This window comes from Dasypus novemcinctus, chromosome 4 (genome assembly GCF_030445035.2).
Source record: "Dasypus novemcinctus isolate mDasNov1 chromosome 4, mDasNov1.1.hap2, whole genome shotgun sequence".
Lineage (NCBI taxonomy): Eukaryota > Metazoa > Chordata > Mammalia > Cingulata > Dasypodidae > Dasypus > Dasypus novemcinctus.
Window position 1 is genome coordinate 36335159 of NC_080676.1, and position 21263 is coordinate 36356421.

At 41.5% G+C, this 21263-nt stretch overlaps 1 protein-coding gene across 5 annotated transcripts; it reads right to left on the reverse strand.

Moving 5' to 3' along the window:
* Positions 1–1662: 1662 nt before the first annotated feature.
* On the reverse strand, positions 1663–10804 carry SLITRK3 (SLIT and NTRK like family member 3). Of its 5 annotated transcripts, none has more exons than XM_058295223.2 (2): positions 10285–10804; positions 1663–4640 (listed from the first exon to the last, which is right to left on the reverse strand). In XM_058295223.2, exon 2 carries the CDS (start codon positions 4620–4622, stop codon positions 1683–1685), a length of 2940 nt encoding a protein of 979 aa, XP_058151206.1. In that variant the 5' UTR covers positions 4623–4640; positions 10285–10804; the 3' UTR covers positions 1663–1682. The 5 variants fall into 5 exon arrangements, with proteins under 5 accessions (XP_058151206.1, XP_058151205.1, XP_058151209.1 ...); XM_058295222.2 differs by lacking the exon at positions 10285–10804 and adding an exon at positions 9294–9886; XM_058295226.2 differs by lacking the exon at positions 10285–10804 and adding an exon at positions 9258–9843.
* Positions 10805–21263: the final 10459 nt, after the last annotated feature.

The window sequence follows — 21263 nt, forward strand, 5'->3', positions numbered from 1 at the left end:
AATCAAATTGGTCCAAGGGCATTTGGTTTTTATTTTGATCTGGTGGTGTAAGTGGGTGGGTGTTTGTAATTTTAGTGTACTTTTTTAAAAAGATTTTCAACTTCCTTTTCCTTGAAGGCGTTTACAATCTTAAAATGCATGGATCCTTGTTTACCTGCTTCTAATTAATCCTGTACTTCTTAGCAATCTAATTACTTTGTTTTCTCCAAACTGCTTCCTGCTTAGGAGATGGTTTCTCGTTGGTATTAAGTTTGAAGTTCATAATCCAAGAGAAAGAAGTGAACTATAAATCAGAGTTTTTTAAAAATCCCAACAGTATCCTGGAGTGGGAAGTTATAAGATTTGTCAACATCACAGTGCATCGAACTTGTTAATAAACTAGCTTTCTGTATAACAAATAAAAGAAAGAATTTTTAAAGATGGGAGCAAGAAAGGCATGGCATAGCTGTTTTTTAAGGTTCAAGTTTTGTATCCTCTATATATAATGTATTATGTTTTTCAAAAACTTTTTATTAGGAAAGCTATACCAGACGCATAATCACTATACAATGATTAAACATTACCTTTACAATTTATAGTCACTGAAATTACAGAATAAATATATGCACATTTCTTTTGAATCTTTGTGTGAGAGAGAAAACATTAAAAGTGCTTCCTACAAAGCTGTTAGTGATATATACCCAGTTGCTTTTTAATGTTTTTTTTTAATATTATATATATATATATATATAAGAAAGTGCAGATGTTCTCCAAAAAATCTTGGCATCAGGATGAAGTGTCACAAAGAGGGTGCTCATCCCTAGGTGTGCCTCTGGCTGTTAAATCGCCTGGCCTCCACTTCAGTAGGATCCAGCCTAGAATGTGACTTGCCCCAGGGTGGAAAGGAGAGACGCTGTTAGCTGTACACTGGGGATGAAGGGCAGGCGGAGCTGTGGAGAGGAGAGGAATGGATCAGACCCGAACTAATCAGATTGGGTTGGCTAGGAGTGGTGTGTGTGTGTATGCGTGTGTGTTTGTGTGTGTGTCTTGTACCTGCCCCCAAAGGAGGAGGCTGAAGGTTTGGGGACCTGATTGTGTGCAGGAATTTGCGGTGTGCATGTGGATTACGTGTGAGAAACATGAGAGTGAGTGAGAACATTCGAGCAAGACCCGCCCCCTCCCTCCCCATCTTGCAGTTTCCAGGCATGCAGCAAACTGCATTGTTAATACATGTACAGAATCTGTGCCATGATAGGAAAAAGAAAGCCACAAATGTTAATTTGTTTCCCCCTCTCTTTCAAACGAAACTACAACTTAAAAGAAAAGGGTTACTGAAAATAAAAAGACACGTTGTATTTTACTTAAATAGGATCAATACAGTGATCCCCGATATACCTTATACATGGCACAAAGTCTCAAGTTTCCAGTATAAAAAATAATGATAACATTTGCTGGCAAAAGTCTGCGAAGGCACTTCATTGATTAATGATCTGAGTATTGCCCTTCCTCCAAATCACATCTGAGAGGGAGAGAGCATACATCTGTATTCTCTAGTTATCATGCGGTGTCAGTTCTGTTCAGGGCAGGGAAGGGTGTGAGGACCGAGTTACTGGGACAAGTGTAAAGGGGGGCAAGGGATATAATTTTTTTCAATTTTCCTTTTCTTTTGATAAAAAGCACTAATTTCTTTTTTTCTTTTTCCGTTAGAACCTATATGTTGTTTTCTCCAGGACTTCGAGGTAATCCGGCTTGGTTTGAAGTTTGGCCCTTAACTCGAGGTAATCACTTTTTTGGGTTTGGTGGTCTACGAAGCCCTTTCCAGTCGAGAAGAGAAGGGTTTCTTTGAGCCTGGCATCCTGCTGTAAGTCTGGGTATTGCATGCCAGGAGGGTGGACGTGTAGTTCCTTTAATTTGGGGACTGTGCCGTACAGACAGTCCACAAATCCCACCGTGCAGGGGGCTGGCTGCGGCCTGTCTCGGTCTAGTAGCATTGCACCAGCACAGCCTCCCCCGGGAGGAAACAGCACCACCCCGCCATTCTTCTCGTGGTGGCGGAACCCCGCCAAGTCTGCCCCCGCCCCCCCACCCACCCCGGAAACCCCGCCGGCGGCAGGGTGGTGAGGGTGAGGGTGATGGTGGTTCACCGTCACGATGGTGTTGAGCTGGGAGCTGGACACCGCCAGGGCCCACTCCTTCTCTTTCTCCAGCAAGGTCCGGTAGTTGCTGTGGTTCTCCTTGGGTGCCTCAGCAAACTGCTCGCCTCCTAGGAGAACCTCGCCCATTCCCGGCGGCTGTGTCCCGGAGCCGCCACGCTCGGCAGCCCCTGCCTCCTGGATGGACGCCGCGGCCACCTCCTCCTCCTCCCGAGGCTTGTAGATGGGGTTGTTGCACATCTGGGTGACCGGGTGGGGGATGTACTCGTACACGTGGCCCACGGGCGGGGCCTTCTCTGGCGAGGAAAGGGTTGGTCGACCCCCGCCTCCACTTCCACCCCCGCCACCTCCACCATCCTCGAAAAGTCGGTGGCACTGCATTTGGATGCCAGTGAGGTCCACCCCTTCCTGCCGCTTGCTCCTAAAGGGCAACTTCTTCCGGCGCCGGCGGAGCACGTAGGCGAAGAGGCCCGCAGTGACGAAGACTGCGGAAAAGAACAGGACCAGCAAGCTGAGGATCAGCACAGAGAGGGGCACAGGGCCCCCTGGAGGAGAGAGCTCATAAGGTGATGCACTTGTTGGCCCCCCTGCAAGGGGAGAATCTCCAGGCTGGGCCGGGGACACTCCGGCCGGTGCCACGTGCAGCATCTCCGGGCAGAGAACTTCCAGCTCAATGGTGCGCACATCGCGGTGGGTGAGGTTCTCGGGGCTCCCGCACAGCACGTCGCCCACCACGCTGACGGAGCTGATGGTTTCTATCCACTGTTTGAAGGGTACCAGGTCACAAGTGCAGTCCCACGGATTCTCATTGAGGTCTATCTGGACAATGGCATTCAAGTGTTCCAGGACGCCAGCCACAGGCAGGTAGAGGAAGTAGTTCTTCCGCAAGTTGAGGCGAGCGAGAGATGTGCCTGCAAAGGCGTCCGTGGGCAGAGTCCTTAGCAAGTTGTTGTTGAGGAATAGCAGTTTCAAGTTGGGCATCAGGCTGAAGGCCGCAGGCTGGATTTCCCGGATGACATTGAACTCAAAGTACAAGTAGTGCAAACTCTGTAGGCCTCGGAACATGCCTGGTGTCAGCTTCTCGATGTCGTTGCCATTGAGAAAGAGGCTTTTTAAGTTGGGCAGATTGATGAAGGCCCCGTCCTGGACGTAAGAAATACGATTGTTCCCCAGATGCAAGAGATCCAAGGAAGAGAAATTCCAAAAATCAGAGCGATATATTTTCTGGATCAGGTTGCTACTCAGGTACAGTTTCTTGGCATTCAATGGCCTTGGAAGAAGTTCAGAAATGTTATTAAATCCCCGTTCTTTGCAGTTAACAGTCAAGCCAAGGTCATTGATGTGCAAATTACAGGTGCACCCAGTAGGGCATATAATGGGAATGGGTGGTCTGGTCTGGTAAGGAGCAATGGGAGGTTGGTTTGGACCAGGGTATAAAGCTTGGGAGGTGGAGGGTGGCCTTGGTGTTCGGGGCTGTTTGGTGGGCTTAGGCTGTTTATTTGAGGACTTATATTCAACAGAAGAAGCAGTAAAATGGACAGAGGACAACATGGAGGAAGGTTTAGTTGGCCACGCATTCTCTTTGCTTGATGAAAAGTGGGGGATCCCCAAACTAGCCTCCACCTCAGAGTCAGACAACAAGGGACAGAGTTCCGTCTTCCTGATTTCCCGCAGGTCCTTTCCATGGAAGTGGAAAGGGGTCTCACAGGTGATGTCCCCTACCAGGGCCGTGTAAGGAATGCGTTCAAGCCAACTCTTCAGTTGTACAATCTCACAGGTACAGTTCCAGGGATTTTCTTCCAGCTGGAGCTCCATCAGGGTTCTGCCAATATGATCTAGCATTCCTCGATAAAAAAGAACCTTTAACCTGTTTCCACGTAGGTCCAAATGGGTTAGAGAGACAGCCTTAAATAAATTGGTTGGAAGCATGGGGATGAGATTATCATTTAAAATCAGAACCCTCAATTTACTTAGATTCCTAAATGCCCCACTCTCAATACGTTTAATGACATTGTAATCTGCCTGCAAATATTCCAGACTTTCCAAGCCAAGGAAGGTGTCGTTTCTGAAGACATCTAGTTTGTTCTCATGTAGATATAGCCTCTTTAAAATCTTGAGACCATTGAAAGCTCCTGTTTGAATGTCCTGTAATGCATTGTTCCCAAGGTTAATGGACACAGCGTTATTCAAATGAAGAAAGCTATTGGTGTACAATTTCCTCATTGAATTCCTCTGCAGATACAGTTTAAAAGGTCTTGACCAGAACTCAGTAATCTGACTAATATTTGTAAATCCTTTACTGTCACAATGTATATGAAAGAGGCTTTCTTTAACTTCACAGTAGCAGGGATCAAAGCAGGGCTCATCTATTTCCTCTGAATCCTCTATCAGGGGAATCGGGGTAGTCCATCCTAGAGCAATTGTGCTTAGAAGAATTATCCACAACATCCTTCCTCTGTGAAGCATCTCTGCTATGGAAGGTTCCATCATTCGTGGTTGATTACAAAACTGCAACAGAAATAAAGATGCAGATTTTTAGCTTTTTAGTCATAAGCACTATTTTAATAAACTCCTACATGTGGGGATTTTTAAGAGTGATACAGAAACTTCAGCAAATGTTGAAATGACACTCAAAATGAGCTAGCAACATGCTCACTGTTTAAAGTGGGCCCTATGTTTGAAATCTAGAAGACTCTGAAATACTGGGTGATGCGATGACATTTTCCTGAACCAAGCCATACTTGGTAAACGGCATATCATATGAACAAAAGAAGTCTTCTTATGCCTCTTACAGCAAAAAAAGGAAACTGGTATACAGTGCTGCCTTTCCGGCATAGGCCGATTCAGTAATAATGGAAATAATTTGTCCATTACACATTTTTGCTTGTTAAAACTCACATTGGCATCAGAGGTTCTCATTATAAATATAATTGGAACTTTGTGGAAAAAAATGTCTTTCAACCTATAGTTTTCTACTCATGAAAACACATGATATACTCCAAAGTTATAAGATTAAATAGTATAAAGTATGAGCCCATTGTGCAATATCAGATGTTGAGATATGTAAGATGATTATTATCTAGGGAAAACTTTCGGATTTTCCTTACTCAATGATCACAACATGATTAATAAGTGTGGCTAGTTACACACTACGCATCCAACCCCTTTCATCCAAGCATAGGCAATTGAAGCCTCCTTTAATTAAATAAATAGCTCAACATATCTGGATCATTCGGTTCTTTAACACCTTTAGGAGTGATTAGCCATTCTAAAGAACATGTCCATGCAATTGTCAGAGCTAAAGATAGTGACAGCCAAAGGATGCTGAGCCTGGGAGTGTCTGTATTAAAACACTTGCAGAGCTCAATTTGGAACATGTATCTGCGCTTTCAAGATCAACTGAGGAACCCTGTAAAAAAACTGATAGAGCAGAAGGCTGGTTAGAGGAGTGGTGGGTAATTAAAGGAAAGGGAGGGTAGAAACCTCCACTCTTGCCTGCTGATAAATGATCTATCACATGAAATACATTTCAAAGAAAGACATCATTCTTTTCCAGTTAGAAAATTCAAATACAATGCACTGTTTTTATAACATACAGAGTCTTCCTCTATGGCTCACTCTTTCCTTGCCCAGTATATGGGAATGTGAACATAACTAAATTATAATAATGCAGTTTTATTAGATTGTCCTTCCTGAGCCACTGAAATATCAATCAGATTGAATGGTGTTTTTAATCAATAAAAATAAACCAGAGCTTTTAGCATATATTTCCTCCCCGCACGTAGATACATAAAGGAAATGTTTTGTCAACTCTCTGAGAACACAATGATATAATTTATAAGGAAAGTGAAAAGAATAAATCTTCACATTGAACTTGCATGTAACATCCACAGCTGTAAGAAAAGGAGAACCCATGAGAAAGCAAAGAGAACTCTGCCTCAGGCATGCAATACTCAATTTTTAGAAACAATTAGATGGGGGTGGAGGGGAGGGAAGGCAGATGAGGTTACATTGCAGTAACAGTCTTCCCTTATAAAATATTAAAATCTACTTAAGTACTTTCTTCTTTCTTCTTCACCATTCTATTTTTAAATGTTTTCCTTCTTTTTAAGGTCCCTGAGATTTAGGCATGAAAGGCTACAGATGTCTTTGACTTACCTATTTTGCAGGAGTTGTTTTATTTTTTTTTCTAGCACATTGAAAAAAAAAAGATTGAGTTTAAGGATTTCCGCTTTCTTTCTCCCCCCACCCCACCCCACCCCTTCCTCTTGGCGAAGCTGAAGCAAAAGGGGGTAAAAACGGGGGGGGGGGGGGGGCGGGGGAGAGGAGAGAGGAAGACTAAGGAAAAAAATAAAGCAGCAAGCTGAAGACGTGCTGGGAATGCAATGGACCCTTCAATGGACTTCTTTAGGATGCAGAACTGCCGTTTGGCACACTCAATGGAGGAGGGAGGAGAAGGGGCTGCTGCAGGCTTCCAGCTCTGCTGCCGCCGCCACCGCTGCTCGCCCTAGTACCGGCCGCACAGCATTGGGCACTAGGAGGAAAAGCGGGAGGAAAGCAGGTTGGGGAGGAAGGCAGGGAAGGGAGGAAGGCTGGAAAGGAGGAAGACTCAATCACAGTGCAGAATCGCAGAATCTCGGACTTCTCTCGCGCTTTTTTTTTTTTTTAAGTATGTGTTGTAACCCTGGATCCGGCTTTCACGTCATGGAAATGAGCTCCAAGAGGGGAACGCGCTTAGCATGGGGTCGGGAGCGAGCACGAAGGCTATACTGGAGTGTGTGTGTGTGTTGGGGGGGGGGGGGGGGGGGACTTAAGGGTGTGCGCGCGCGTGTGTTCGCCTGTGCTTCAGTGTTTAAAGGGAGGGAAAAGGAGGGGAGCGAGATGACACAATATGAAACAAGAAGAGGGAAGAGACCAGCCTTGGGTGGGGAAGGTAGAGACAGGAAAGGGAGAGAAGAAGAGAGTGTCTTTTTTTTTCTTTCTTTCTTTCTTTCTTTGTTTTATTTTTTTTAACTCTCAAGGAAATCACCTCCTGGCTAGTTTGCTCCTCTAGTTCCCAAAGATTTTCTAATGCAGTCGGTTTGGAAAGTGAGACTGTCCTTCGGAATTACCCTTTCCACGGCACAGACACTTCCCTGCAAAGAAGGGGATGAGGGAAAACCAGGTTCCCTACTAAGGGGACTGAATCTGGCCACTTCTGCCGGGTGTCCCGAATAAGAGCTCAGGCAGGCTGAGCGACTTGGACTGGGTTTCTCCTGCATTTTGCTTCGATCCCTTTGCACCAGGAATCTTTTTGTTGTGCTGCAGCTCAAAGGCTTCGATTTTCTCGGGATTCAACAGCCATGTGTTTGCTTCCAGCTTTTTAAAAAGAGAGACGAGCCCACGCTCTGGAAGGAGATGCAGATCACTTGGGTAACAATAGTACCTTTCACGTTTTTCCACTGGGAAAGACCTCGCTGGGATAGGGACGGAATTTCGGGTGTGGATGTTTTCTTTTTGCTCCAAATGTTTCTTCATAGTATTTTGGGGAGGGAGTGGAAGGTACTCACGGGGGTGATTGAGGGAATATGTTGCAGTGAAGAGGGGCCGCAAGATCATAGCTCACAGGAACCCTCCAAGAGGAATTTTTAGAGGTGCAAGTGTCAGTTCCACAGTCCTTACCTGCTTGGAGGGAATGCAGCTTTATGGGGAAACTGGAGAATGGCAAATGTGCAGCAAAGGAGTCTAGTTTGCAGGAATTGCGTGGTCGATGTACACCCCCACACACACACACACACACATACACACACACACCAATCTGGTCACTAACTCACGGGGAAGGGGGGAGGGGAGGGGTTTTTACGCCTCAAAAGAACTGGACTGAACCTCAGTTGCCCAACAACTTAAAGTTAGCGGATGAAGACGTCTTTCCCTTAAAACACTTTTTTGCAAAATGAAATCTTACAGAAAACTAAGGCTTTTGTATCTATCTCTTACCACCCTAAAATATATAAGCTATCTTACTCAACAAAACGTTCTTTAAAATCCTAGACGATTTGCATGATAGTGTGCGTTTAAAATGACCGCACATGTGTGAACTGTTTCACATTATCTAAGATTGGAAACAGCGATCAGAGAATAAGTAACCAGGGGGCAGGGTTCTCTAACATTCTACACCCTTCATATTCCAGACCCACCCTATCTCAGCTAGCTCTCAGTCAAGAAGCAAACCAACACCAACCGCTTAAGCTCGGAACCAGAGCAATTATGACTCTTCCGGCTGCCACCCCGGATCCCCCACCGCAACCCCACCTTTTGCAGAGATCATGTCTGAGCCTAGGTGATAGGTGGGTAACTCGCGGCTGCTCTGAGCTTCCTGGTGACAGTTAATGGTCCTCTCTGCAACCAGTCTCTGTTCTCTGTTGAATTACAAGCCCCTAACTTTTGGACTTGGGCCATGTCCTAACGGCTATTTCAGCCGTTTCCTTTCCTAAATCCTAGAGTGGTGTGTCTGCGAGGTAGGGAGGTCTCCAAAAGTTAGAGCTTGAAGGGCCGTGGAGTCCCGGTTTCTTCCCTCCTGCTGGGAGCGCCGGGCACCATTTGTTTGTCCCGAGGGAGGACAAGAGGCCCTTTCTCCCCGCGCTGCCCCTTCCTGCCTCCCCCTCCCGGTTGCCCGATCTTACAGCACACTAATCTCTCCAGATCTTAGATTAAATATTTCAATATGGAAGCAAAATTATCTTCCATAGAACAAATAATTAAAATGCTGCATCATGCATTTTCTGAAGAGCCTTCTACAGATCCTTTTCTCATCTGCTGTAGCCAGGCGATACGCACAATAGGTCTGTTTAGAATGGAAAATGATTAAACGCTCAAGCCGTTTTCCTTCCATTTCTGGCAACACAAGGAAGCGATCCATTGGGGGGAGGGGCCCTTCGCGCCTCCAGCCTGGCCTATTTGTTGGAATTACTTACGATTTCCTCCCCCCTCAAAAGGGGTCCGAGGGTATGTGGGCTTCTAGCACCCCTCCTTCCACCGTCGTCCTTAAAGCTAACTGATGAATTAGAAAATGCAACCGCCAAGCACCTGTGTGCGTACAGAAGCCATCGCGGTCAAACTCTATATGCTCTACAAAGCACATCCTACCAATTAGGCAAAGTAGGAAAGGATGGCGGCGAGTACCTATCCGCGGCAGAGCGCTCACGATCTCCGAGGTTTGCTCCAAGGGGCTTCCCAGCGGGAGAGGCAAACTCTCTGGGAGGCTGAATTATATCCATCATGCCGTAGCCTTGCAGTTTGTCCTCCTTCGGCCACCAACTTTCAGAAAGGCCATCAAATCACGCTTGTAATCCTTTTAAGTGTTTCCACCTTTTGAGACTTGCAGAGAAATGGTCGCTGCATGCGAATGACGGTCAGGCGCGCACCTAGCGCGGCGATGCCAGTGTCAAGCAGCTCACGACCACAGCTCCATCTGCCCTCGATGGCAGGCAAGCGGCGTGAGTGTCCCAGGACTGGGCTCTTTTGATTTAAAATCTCGGTGCTCTCTGATTCAGTGGCGAGCCTCCCGGTCCCCGAGAGCCCGGGCTCGGTCTCTGGGTTTCTCGCTCTCTCTCTTCCTGAAAGGTTGTCACTCTCAGCGCAATCCCTGCCCGAGGCCTCCTCTCTGAGGAGATGGGATGAGTCCTTGCCTTCCCCGGGTATCTTTGTTTTGTCCCTCTGGGTGGGTAGGAATGGGGGGGGATGGTGTGTAGATGAGAGAAGACGAGGTTGGGGAGGGGCGGGAAAGAGGCAGGAAGGGGGAGACTAGATCCCAGATCCCAGCATTGGCCAGACGGCAAAGGCGGGGGGAGGAAGGAGAGAGAAAAGGAGAGGGGATACAAATACAACAGTATGGCTGTACACACCAAATCCGACTTGGATTGGGGGAGATCTCAGGCAAAGCACGAAGGTTGAAACGATCTTGTTGGCAGAGTGAGCCCCTGACAGCCCCCCCGCCCCGGTTCAAGCACCCTCAGCTCTCCAGCGGGAGTGGGGGGCGGGGGAGGGGACCGCGGAACGTATCAGGCCAAGGAGACGCTCGCGGTGGCGGCGGCATCTTTTAAGATTGACCTGCTTAAAAAGTGCCACTTTAATGGCCTAGGAAATAACTGAAATCGGATTACACGTTACTTACCAACGTCTGCTCCTAAACTGGGAGCGCCAGGTCGGGTATTGGGTGGCAGTATCAGAAACGCCGGGCAGGAACCCGAATGAAAATCCATCAGCCGCCCCCAAATCGGTCACCGAGGGAGCGGCGCTCGGGAGCCCCCAGATCAGCCCATCGCCGGAGCCTCCACCGGCGTGTCACCCCCGCCCCTCGGCCCCTCCTCCGCGCCAACTGTGTAAATCAGCCGCCGCAGTCCTCTCGCCGCACATCGCAGGCAAATCCCTGCTTAGGAAGCAAGTGATTCTCTCTCTCTCCCTCTCCCTCTCCCTCTCTCTCTCTCTCTCTCTCTCTCTCTCTCTCTCTCTCTCTCTCTCTCTCTCTCTCTCTCTCTCTCTCTCTCTCTCTCTCTCTCTCTCTGTCTCTCTGTCTCTCTGTCTCTCTCGTCTTTATCGGTCACAATCTGGCGGCTGTACAAAGAGAAACCGTGTAAAATTCAGTGATGGGAAGTCAGTGTTTTCTATCTGTGCATTGATTTTAACTTTTATTTGTAAATGAGAGATGTCTGTTTGGAAAATTACAATCCAGGCCTTTGGGGTGGAGTGGGGTGGGGTGGGGGAAATCAAATTAAGAACATCTGATCTGTATTGGTGGGCGGTATCACTACACGCCTCCAAAGGAGCAGTTTCCAAGTGATTTTCAGCAGTCCCCCACCTTCATGATACATAGGTGACAGTTTGACAAAACACATATTTCCTCATCTATGTACACTTGCAAAAAGGGAGAAAAATAAAACTGGAAGGTGACTGAAAGTGTATGGGGCATTTGCTGGAGAGTTGCTGCATACCATCTTGTAACAAATTAGAAAAGGATATTTGAACAAATATTGCACTTTAGTGAAAGTATTACAAAAATATATACTCCCTGGAGGCAACCATTGCCCCCACTGCAGTCACACTAGTGCAGTTGCTTAATGCTCCATTCAATCTGCAGTGTAAACCAACGCAGGTCTTTTTAATAGATCCTTCTCACCGGCTAGGATGTTGGAGATAGGGCAGTTTTCCACCAACTCCCAAACTGAATAGAAAGCAGAAGTCTGGGGAATCATCTCTTGCCATTCCTTCCTAAAGTGAATTATCCCATAAATTGTCAAAGACAAGTGAAACTATGTGGCTATTCTAATCGTAGAGGTAAAATGACCTCTACCCTATTTTTAAAAGCTTTCGAAGGAACTCTACCTCTAGCGAAGACACAGTACTCTATCTTAATCTATATGTGGTAATCTTTGAGAGACAGACCTGGAGATATGGTTTTAGCCGTTATTTAGTGGATTTTTCTACATACTAAAATTTATATTGTTGTTAGTCTACAAATATATGCATATAATATCATAACTATAGTGCCCATGTTACTTTTATTTCAAGAGAGGAGAGGATGGAATGGATCATAGAACCAGGGGCCTGTGGAATTTTTTGAATTTTCTACGCTTATTCAATCAATTCAGTAAAGCAACTGTGTTGACCATGCTTAAAGTGTGAGTTTAAATGGTCTTTGGCAACATATTTAAAATATTTCTATTGGTTTCTCAAAATACTCAGTGTTCTTTAAGGTTATTTAAATCAATAAAGTATCTACAGTGACCTAGAAAGTGATAAGAACACCATGATATGTCGTTTTATTTTAATATAGCCTTTCAGATCTACTGATGAATTACAAAATTCTTTCTGTATTTTCCATGATAATAAATTATTTGATGTGAATTTTACTTAGACATGGATGTGGAGAGTACATCCGTCACGTGTTTTTTATTTACTAGGTCTCCAAGTTGGATTTTAAAGAGACTTCCACAGGAAAGGTTGCCAAAGGGGTCCATACCTATAATAAATTAAACTGATTTAGGAGAAACCAAACTGCAGTAGGCTGATGAGTCAGAGATTTTTCTGGCCTTTTCAGGTGGTTGCCCAATTTAAGGCAAATCACTCCAGGGCACACCATACTCTATGTGGGCAACTGTGAAATCACACAGATGCCCCCAAGCACTGGAGTTGGAAGATATTAGACTAACCCAGAAAGAAATCAGGCAACATGATTCCTAACAATAAATGAATCTCTTTAACCTTTTAGAATTATTTCAATTTGATTTGGTTTTCAAAGTTATTTGTTGTTGAGAAAGCTCAGATTTTCTCTGAGCAGATGTGGGTGTGGCCTGATGGTTCTGGGAAGTTACAGAACATTGAATGGCTAGGATGGGCTGTCAGTTGTAAAAATGGATGTTTTCAACACATGTATTTCAGGCCAGATAGAAATTCTGTGGAACAAGTGACTGTGACAGACTTTCACAGAGCTACATATGTAGTTATATCATTGGTTGCCTACAAGTGAGTCTATGTTGTAATATTTTTAGTGCTTTCTGCATTAGGTATTTACATAGCTATAGTTTTATTTTAATCAAATCTGATTTACATAGGGAAAAGGAAGAACTCTGACATAAGAAATCTGTTTTTTATTGATGATGCATAATGTGAAAAGGGAAAAATAGAAACAATTTATATAGAAAGTAATTTTCAGTTTAACAAAAAGTAAATATGCCTATAGTATATTGCTGATTGGCACATATTTTTAAGTTACAAAGGCATCATAATATCTCACATTGTTCTCTTATAACTATTCTGTCATTTCCTGGAGAGGGTCACAGGTATTAAGAGGAATAAAATAGGCATATGTTTTCTTGTGTGGCACATATTTTACTCATTCTAATGGTTTAAATAAATAAATAAATAAATCTGAAAGATTTTGAAATTTAAGTAGAACTGGAGAACTGCAATAATTTACAGAATTACCTAGGTCATCTAAATATTTTATTCGCCTGTTTTGAACAAACATTCATGAAGCTTACCTCTTTTTTTCTTTCTTTCTCCATTGCAAATAATTTTCAGGCCAAGACAAAGTTAGTCATCAAAAAACTAACTTCATTTTCATTTCACCAACTTTTGGTATATCACTATTGAAACAATTGAAAATACAGTTATTTGCATATACAATTTTATAAATGGAAATTTTGCTTGCAAAAATTAAAACAAAAATAAACATATGGTAAACTTAGTATTGTTCTTTTTGGGCTTGTCAGTATTTATTGAAAGAATTCAGAGGCTTGAACAATTCAGACTAAAGTTTATACACTTACAGGAGTATTTATTTATACAGCTCTTTTTATACCTCCATAGGAAAAACATTTTAGAAGCATTTATATTATGAAGAAAAAGTTCCAAATCAAATTTGATAACTTTGGTTTTTTCTTCTCAAAAGTATGTTGAACAATTTACTAAATCAGCATAGATTTGTAGATTATAGCTGCATTATCAGTATAATTAACAAGCTATAAATATGAAGAATTTATAAGATCTTCAATTAGATATTGATCTTTTATATCTTGTTTCACTAAAACATTTTAAAGCACTTTATAGGCCTCCACTAAATGAAACCTCAGTTTTATTTGGGAAGTAAACAATGTTTTAATCTCAAAGGTTAAGCAAACTATTTTAGGACACCGAGAGTTAATTCATTCACTATGAATAAAGCTTCCATATTTTTATTCCTAGACTGGATTAAGCATAGAAAGTTATTGTTTATTTAACTTATTTAACATATTTTCCAAAATATGGGGAATTAATAAACTGTGGAAATTAAGATTAAAATAATTGAGAAAAAAAAATGTCTTAAAAGGCCAAGAGAAGAGGAAATAAATCAGATGCACAGAAGTAGATTGATCTGTTGAATTGAATAGTACATTGTAGCAGTTTGATATTATTGATGAATTCCAAAAAGAAATATTGGATTATGTTTGTAATTGGATCTGTACCTGAGCATGACTGAGTTATGTTTAGAGTGTTGGGACTCACTCATTGAGGGGTGGGAACTCACAGATAAAAGACATGGCAAAGAACAGAGTTGAGGGTTTCTGTTGTTCAAGTTTTGATGTTGGAGTTTGATGCTGAAGACTTAAGCTGGAGCCCCAGGAACTAAGCACACGGAGGAAAGAGAAGACAGCTTCAGGAAGAAAGGAACCTTGAACCCAAAGAAAAGCAAGCCACAGGAACATAGGAACCCAGGAAGCCTGAACTCTCGTAGATGTCAGCAGCCATCTTGCTCCAAATAGACTTTGGCGAGGGAAGTAACTTATGCTTTATGGCCTGGTATCTGTAAGCTCCTACCCCAAATAAATATCCTTTATAAAAACCAACCAATTTCTGGTACTTTGCCTCAGTACCCCTTTGGCTGACTAAAACATACACCTAGAAATAAAGAAGAGATGTTATATTTAGTGGAAAGAGGTAAATCACGTAAGTTTTCATTTAAAAGAAGTTTATTTGTTTAACATGACATGATGGAAATAACTTTATAGAATCAGAATCAAGAGGGATTTGAAGGAGCGGATTGGCTCAAGTGGTCAGGCACTTGCCTCTCATGTGGAAGGTCTTGGGTTTGGTTTCCAGTGCCTCCTGAAAAATAAAAATAAACGATAGGCAAAACAAATAAAAAAAAAAAACAACTCAGGGAAGCAGATGTGGCTCAGTGGTTGAGTGCCATCTTCCTACTTGTGAGGTCCTAGGTTCAATCTAGGGCTTTCAGTACCTGGAAAAAAAAAAAAAAAGAGGGGCTTGAATGATCATCTAGTCTGACCAATTATCTGATACACAAATTTCTACTCCACTATCCCCTGCCAAGTTATTATCCAGGCTATGCTCTAATGCTGTCCATGATGTGGGCTTAGTTCATTAATTTGTAAGATCTACTCCTTTGAGACTTATTGAAAAATCTTAGATAATGAACTTCATACCTATCGAGTGAGATATACTTTCATGCAGAGAAACTCACCTGGCAGGTAGAAATGCAGAACAATTGTTCAAGAGATGATTTATGGCTAGTGAAGGAGTCATTTAAACTCATAAGGTAACTGAAGTTGTGAAAAAATAGAATGTGTGGTAACTTAAAAAGGGACAAGAGGTTAAAAGTCAACTTAGTACTTGAAAGCTATTTCAGGAATATCCAAAATAATTCAACTAATTTTCATGGAAATTACTTTGGGAGCACATTTGAAGGTCAAATATGTGTTTCCTCTAAGCTGTTAACCTAAAGCCAACAACTGCCTCATAGATGAAGAGTATTAGTATTTCAATGAGCATAAACAATACTGGTGGATGCTTCTTAGTCAAATCAAATATCCACTGGACTTGTAATTTTTGAAAGCTATTTGAGAACATGAATAAGAAATGAAAATTTTTTGGTGTTTATGTGTGATGAATCTGGACTCAGATGGGATCTCCCTTCATAAGACATTCATGCTAATGTGCTGGAGGTGCAGTTAATGTTGGGGTTTAAGATATATTTAGGGGATTTGAATCTCTGGACTGACAATGTGATAGCCAGATCCTGAGCCTCAACAGACTCCAGCACCTACAATCTGATTTATTGGACTTACCACACTCAGCTAAGATGGAGGTGAAGAAGGACAACCACCACACCATGGAGCCTAGAGTGATTACAACTGAAAATGGGAGGATTGCATCCAGCATCCAGGTGGAATCTGAGCCTCCTCTTGACATAAAGGTGCAATGGACACAACCAATCCAGTGTCCACATAGAAGAGGTGGCATTGGATTGGGAAAAGTGGACATAATGGACAAAGGGTATGGGGAAAGGCAGGAAGAGATGAGAGGTGGAGGCGTCTTCGGGACATGGAGCTGCCCTGGATGGTGCTTCAGAGGTAATCACCGGACATTGTAAATCCTCACAGGGCCTACATGATGGAATAGAGGAGAGAATGGGCCATGATGTGAACCAATGTATATGAGGTGCAGAGGTGCCCAAAGATGTACTTACCAAATCCAATGGATGTGTCATGATGATGGGAACGAGTGTTGTTGGGGGGGGGGGGGAGAGGGGGGGTGGGGGGGCGGGGTTGAATGGGACCTCACATATATATTTTTAATGTAATATTATTACAAAGTCAATAAAAAATAAAAAAATTAAAAAAAAAAAAAAAAGAAATGAAAATTTTTAAATGAGAATTTATTTTAATATAAAGACTGATGAAAACTTCTTTCCCTTCCAAAGATGGGAAGGAATAGAAGGCTTTAATACGATCATATGCTGAAATTCACAGGCTATGAAAATCTTATGTATAGCCTTGCATTTTAAGCATAAAACAAGCATGGTATGAAATCCTGAACATGAGCAATTTAGAAAGTGACTTAAATCCAAAGAAACTAAAGTTTCCTTGAATTTGCCTGCCTCCTCAATATCACTGCTGAGTTGCGTATAATTTCTTTTAGCTTCTATTTTCTATCTAATTCACCCTTCACATTTCTTTGTTGCTCAACAATTAATACTGAGTGATTCCCATATCTGTAATGATGCTTTTTGAGTTTTAAAATAGGTATTATCTTCTCATTTTGGCATCTAAAGGTAATATGATCCCAGATGGTTACCATTTTCCCCATGATATCAGAGTAAAATATGCTTCTTTTACAGATGAATGATACAATTTTTATTTCCTCAGTTGGTAGGGTTTCTTAAAAAATTTGGTGAGGGTGAAAATACTTTTTAAAGTGTTATTTGGCAAATGTTTTAAATAGTATTAAGTGGAAGAAAAAAATTAATGGATATGTACGGCATGACTAAGACATTATTCACTGAAAGCAAAATTATCAAATAATTTGGAGCCTGTAATGCTATAAATTTACCAAGATAAAAAATACCAGAAAATACCTTCTAGAAAGCATCACAAAAATATGAATAACAGATAAAGAATTCTTGCACATATTTAGCATGGATTTTAGTGTTGAAAAATTAATATTTCCAAGTGATAATCTGACCTAAAACTAATTTTTAAAGAATTTTCTTCTTGTTTTAGCTGGTATTTTTGTTTGAAGATGTTGGTAAATGTCTCATGTGATTTAGACAGTGACAGAGTGTTTGTCAATTCCCCCCTCCATCTTTAAACACTTTATGGTTTATTTTGTTATATTTCATATAAAATGGCCTGAAAAATAGCCAAAATACATCTACTTATATACACATGATACATATGTGCTTATGCCACTGTTTGTGTGTGTTAAGAGCATATAAAACTGAATATGAATGGATTGCTTATAAAACTTTTGAATTATTTTGTTTCTATAATGAGGAAACATGCTTAGTTTCAAAGATTTCAGAGTAAAACAAACAAAATAGCTATCTTTAAAATATTAAAATTGAAGGATATGTCCTTAAATATCCTTTTATTGATATTGGATAATAATGTTCATTGAGTTAGAAACTCTTGAAACACTCATGTTACAAATAAAATAATTTTTAGGAACTGCCCTTTTCTATTGGCTTAAGCCAACACTATGGTAAAATAACCCTTTTCAACAACTTAATAGAAAGACATTAATTTCTCATGTATACTTTCTATCATTTACTCAAAAGTGGGACTTTTAAAAAATTCTGCTACTTTATAGCTCTTATGCCAAGATACAAAAGAATCCAAAGTATCCAAATCTTGAATATTTTTAATGTTCTTTGGGAAGTGTTAATTCATGCAGAGACCTGTTATCCACAAGTAACTCAGACTGAAGGGATGAGCCAACCAGGATGTACCATTGCTACCTGACTCAATTGGTGTCTTTCTATCATAAGGACGTCTTAGTTTTACATTTTACAAGTAACTGTGAGCCAAGTAAGACAATATAAGAAGAGGGGGACTTTTTCCCTAAGGACTTAAAATATTATCTTAAGGAGATGCAAGGACTGAAACTTAAGTACAGCCAGAACTCATGGGAAATATAACTGGGAATTAGTTGGCACTTTGTCTTCTCAGGGTGCACATGGTCTCCCTGCCACCTTCCTCATCACCTATCTTTCTGTTGTTCTCTAATTGAACAAGAATAATTCTTCAAACTGTCTGTCTTTTGTCATCTGCTAGCAGCCCTCTGGTGGTTTCCTGTCCCTTTATCCTTCTAGGTAAAAACCAATGTCCTTGCACAGGCTTATAAGCCCTGTATGGTCTTGCTGCTCACTCCATACCTGCCCTCATAGCCTATCATTTGCTTCTGCAATTCTAACCGTATTTCTCACCTTGCAATTTCTTCTACTCATCAAGCCCATATCTACCTCGGGCCTTTGCACCTACTGTGTACTCTGCACACAACACCCTTTCCACAAATATTAGTGTTCCTGGCACCTTCACTCCATTCAGGTTTCTGTTCAAAGAACAAAGGATCATATTGATTTTCCTGACCATGGGGTCCCAAATAGCAACTTTCCCCATTTCTCGTGAGCTTCATAATGTGCTTTATTTTTCTTCCCACAGTTATCACTACCTAAAGGGTATATAATTTATATGCTTTCTCATATTAACTGTCTATCTCTTGCTAAAAAAATATTTTGTATGAATGAGGGCTTTGTTTTATTCATTGCAATATCCCCACCACCTAGAACAGTGTCTGCTATGCAATAGGAACGCCATAGAAATATACTGGAGGGATTAGATTAATGAATTTCGTCTCTAATGGCTACTTCCTTTTGAGTCCTGCATCACTTCTTCTTTCTGCCAAGCACACCCCTCATAAGTGCTACATAGCCTTTCAGCTGTAGCAGTCTGCAATCACTGGCAAATTCTATCTTACGTTAGTTCAAATTTCTGAAAATCTAATTGGGCAGATTTTCTTTTTCCAGCAAGGCCACACAAGCCATAGGTTCTGGCCACTTTATGGATGAATTTCTTCTGGTCAGGTGTATACTCCTGGTCCCATAAGATTGTGCCAGTAGAGCATGGCTGTTTAAGCATAAGGGGCTGTGGGCAGGCAGCCAGGGCAAACAAACATGTCTAGTATAATGAGTCATTGCTGCCACATCTGCACCAATGCTCTTCTTCGTCCCATGTGCTGCTCATGAGTCTGACATCTCTCCTCAATTCATTGATCCATTTTCATTGATTCATTGTTTCAAGGCTTCCTGATTAAATGACTTCTCCAGTCTTTCTTTGTTACATTTGCCACAGATGTAATGCATCTACAAGACTTTGATGATACCTATTTTAAATCCATGTCTTTGTCTTGATTTTAAGGGCACCAAAATGTCCCTGTGCTTTCACTCCCCCAGACTGTTCCACCTGAATTCAACTCCTTGCTCATGAGTGGGAAGCAAGAAATATCATGAGTCTTCACACAGATATTGTAGCAGATGCATCCTAAGCTAACATCCAAGGACATACACAGTTGCATAAACCCCACTCTTTTAGTGTGGGCAGAACCTGTGACTTTCTTCTAACCAATAGTGTATGGCAAAAATGAAAGGATTTTTCAGATGCAATTAATTGTAGGTGCAATCAGTTGTTTTTTGAGTTAATCAAAAGGGATAGATCTGACTTTTTCAGGTGAAAGTTCTTAAAAGAGGAACTGGTTCTCTCCCTGAAGTGAAGACATGTTCTCTAGCTGGCCTTGAAGAAGCAAGGTGCCATGGGTACTGCAGACCCAAGAAAATGATTTCTGCCGATCATCTAAAGCAGCTTAAAAGAAGATTCATATCCACTTGTCTCCACATAAGAATGTTGCCCAGTTATCACCTTGATTGCAGTCTTGCAAGAACATAAGCAGAGGATACAGCTAAGCCACATCTGGAAACTGACTTACAGAAATTGTGAGATAATAGATGTGCTTTGTTTTAAGTCACTAAATGTGTGGTAATTTATCACACCGTAATAGAAAACACAGATTTTTCAACAGAGTTCATTGCAAGAGACAGATATTTAGAATGTCCATGCTATTTTAGTTCTTTAAACTTAATGGCATAACTTTGATTTGGACATTTTGCCTTTCTTTGAGTTTCATGTGCTAAATTGTGAAACTAATAACAATTTACTCTACTTCCTTAGTATCCCTTCATTGAGGATTTATTCTTTCTCTATATTTTCCCTGGTCTCAGTGTTTTAAGGTTATCTTTAAACCTTCTTTCAAGGATGACACATAACCATAATACCTTCCTTTTTTTCCTTGTCACACAATCACCTTTTCTGCATGTAGTATCATCTCCTGTCCTCTCTGGCTTCTGGACTTAATGATTATAGATGCAATATCTTTGTGAATGAGATTCATGCATTTACTCCCCTCTTTATTCTTTCATATCTTTTCTGTTTATGTATGTGAATATTTAATTTAACCTGTTTTTTTTTCAGTAGAATAATTCTTGAAATTCTAGAGAAATTTTAATTAAATAATGATTTTCCAAAGTAAAAAAAAACACTTGTTGTGAAAATGTGTCCCTACAAATCTGTCTGTTTGGTACTTTTGAATTTTTACATATCATTTTGGGTGGCTGAGCTTGGATAAAATTTGGATATGACTGTATTTGTTAGTGTTTCCTAGTTTATTATTTATATGGCTCCAAAACCTATTTATTATTCTTGCAATCTTAAACCCTATGTTTAAGTATCTTGTCTTTATAAGAAATTATATACAATACTAACAATAGTGCAGCATATAAGTTATACAATCTAGGAATCAATCATTTAACATATATTTTTGCTTTCCACAATGCTAGGTGCTGAGGGCATAGAGATGAACAAAACAGATAAGAAAAGCAAACATTGTTCGTAATTCAACCAGCACATAAATTTGGAAAACTCTTACAAAGTCACTAAAATTATAGTTTGAATATTTGGTACATACTCTCTCTATTTAAAAGGGAAATTTTACTTTTCTTTCAAATATGTTTAATGGCATTTTTTTTTAAAGATTTATTTATTTATTAACTCCCCCCTCCCCCGGTTGTCTGTTCTCTGCGTTTTGTTTCTCTGTCCGCTTCTGTTATCATCAGCGGCACAGGAAGTGTGGGCGGCACCATTCCTGGGCAGGCTGCACTTTATTTCACATGGGGCAGCTCTCCTTAGGGGTGCACTCCTTGCGTGGGGCTCCCCTACACCGGGGGCACCCCTGCATGGCTCGGCACTCCTTGCGCGCATCAGCACT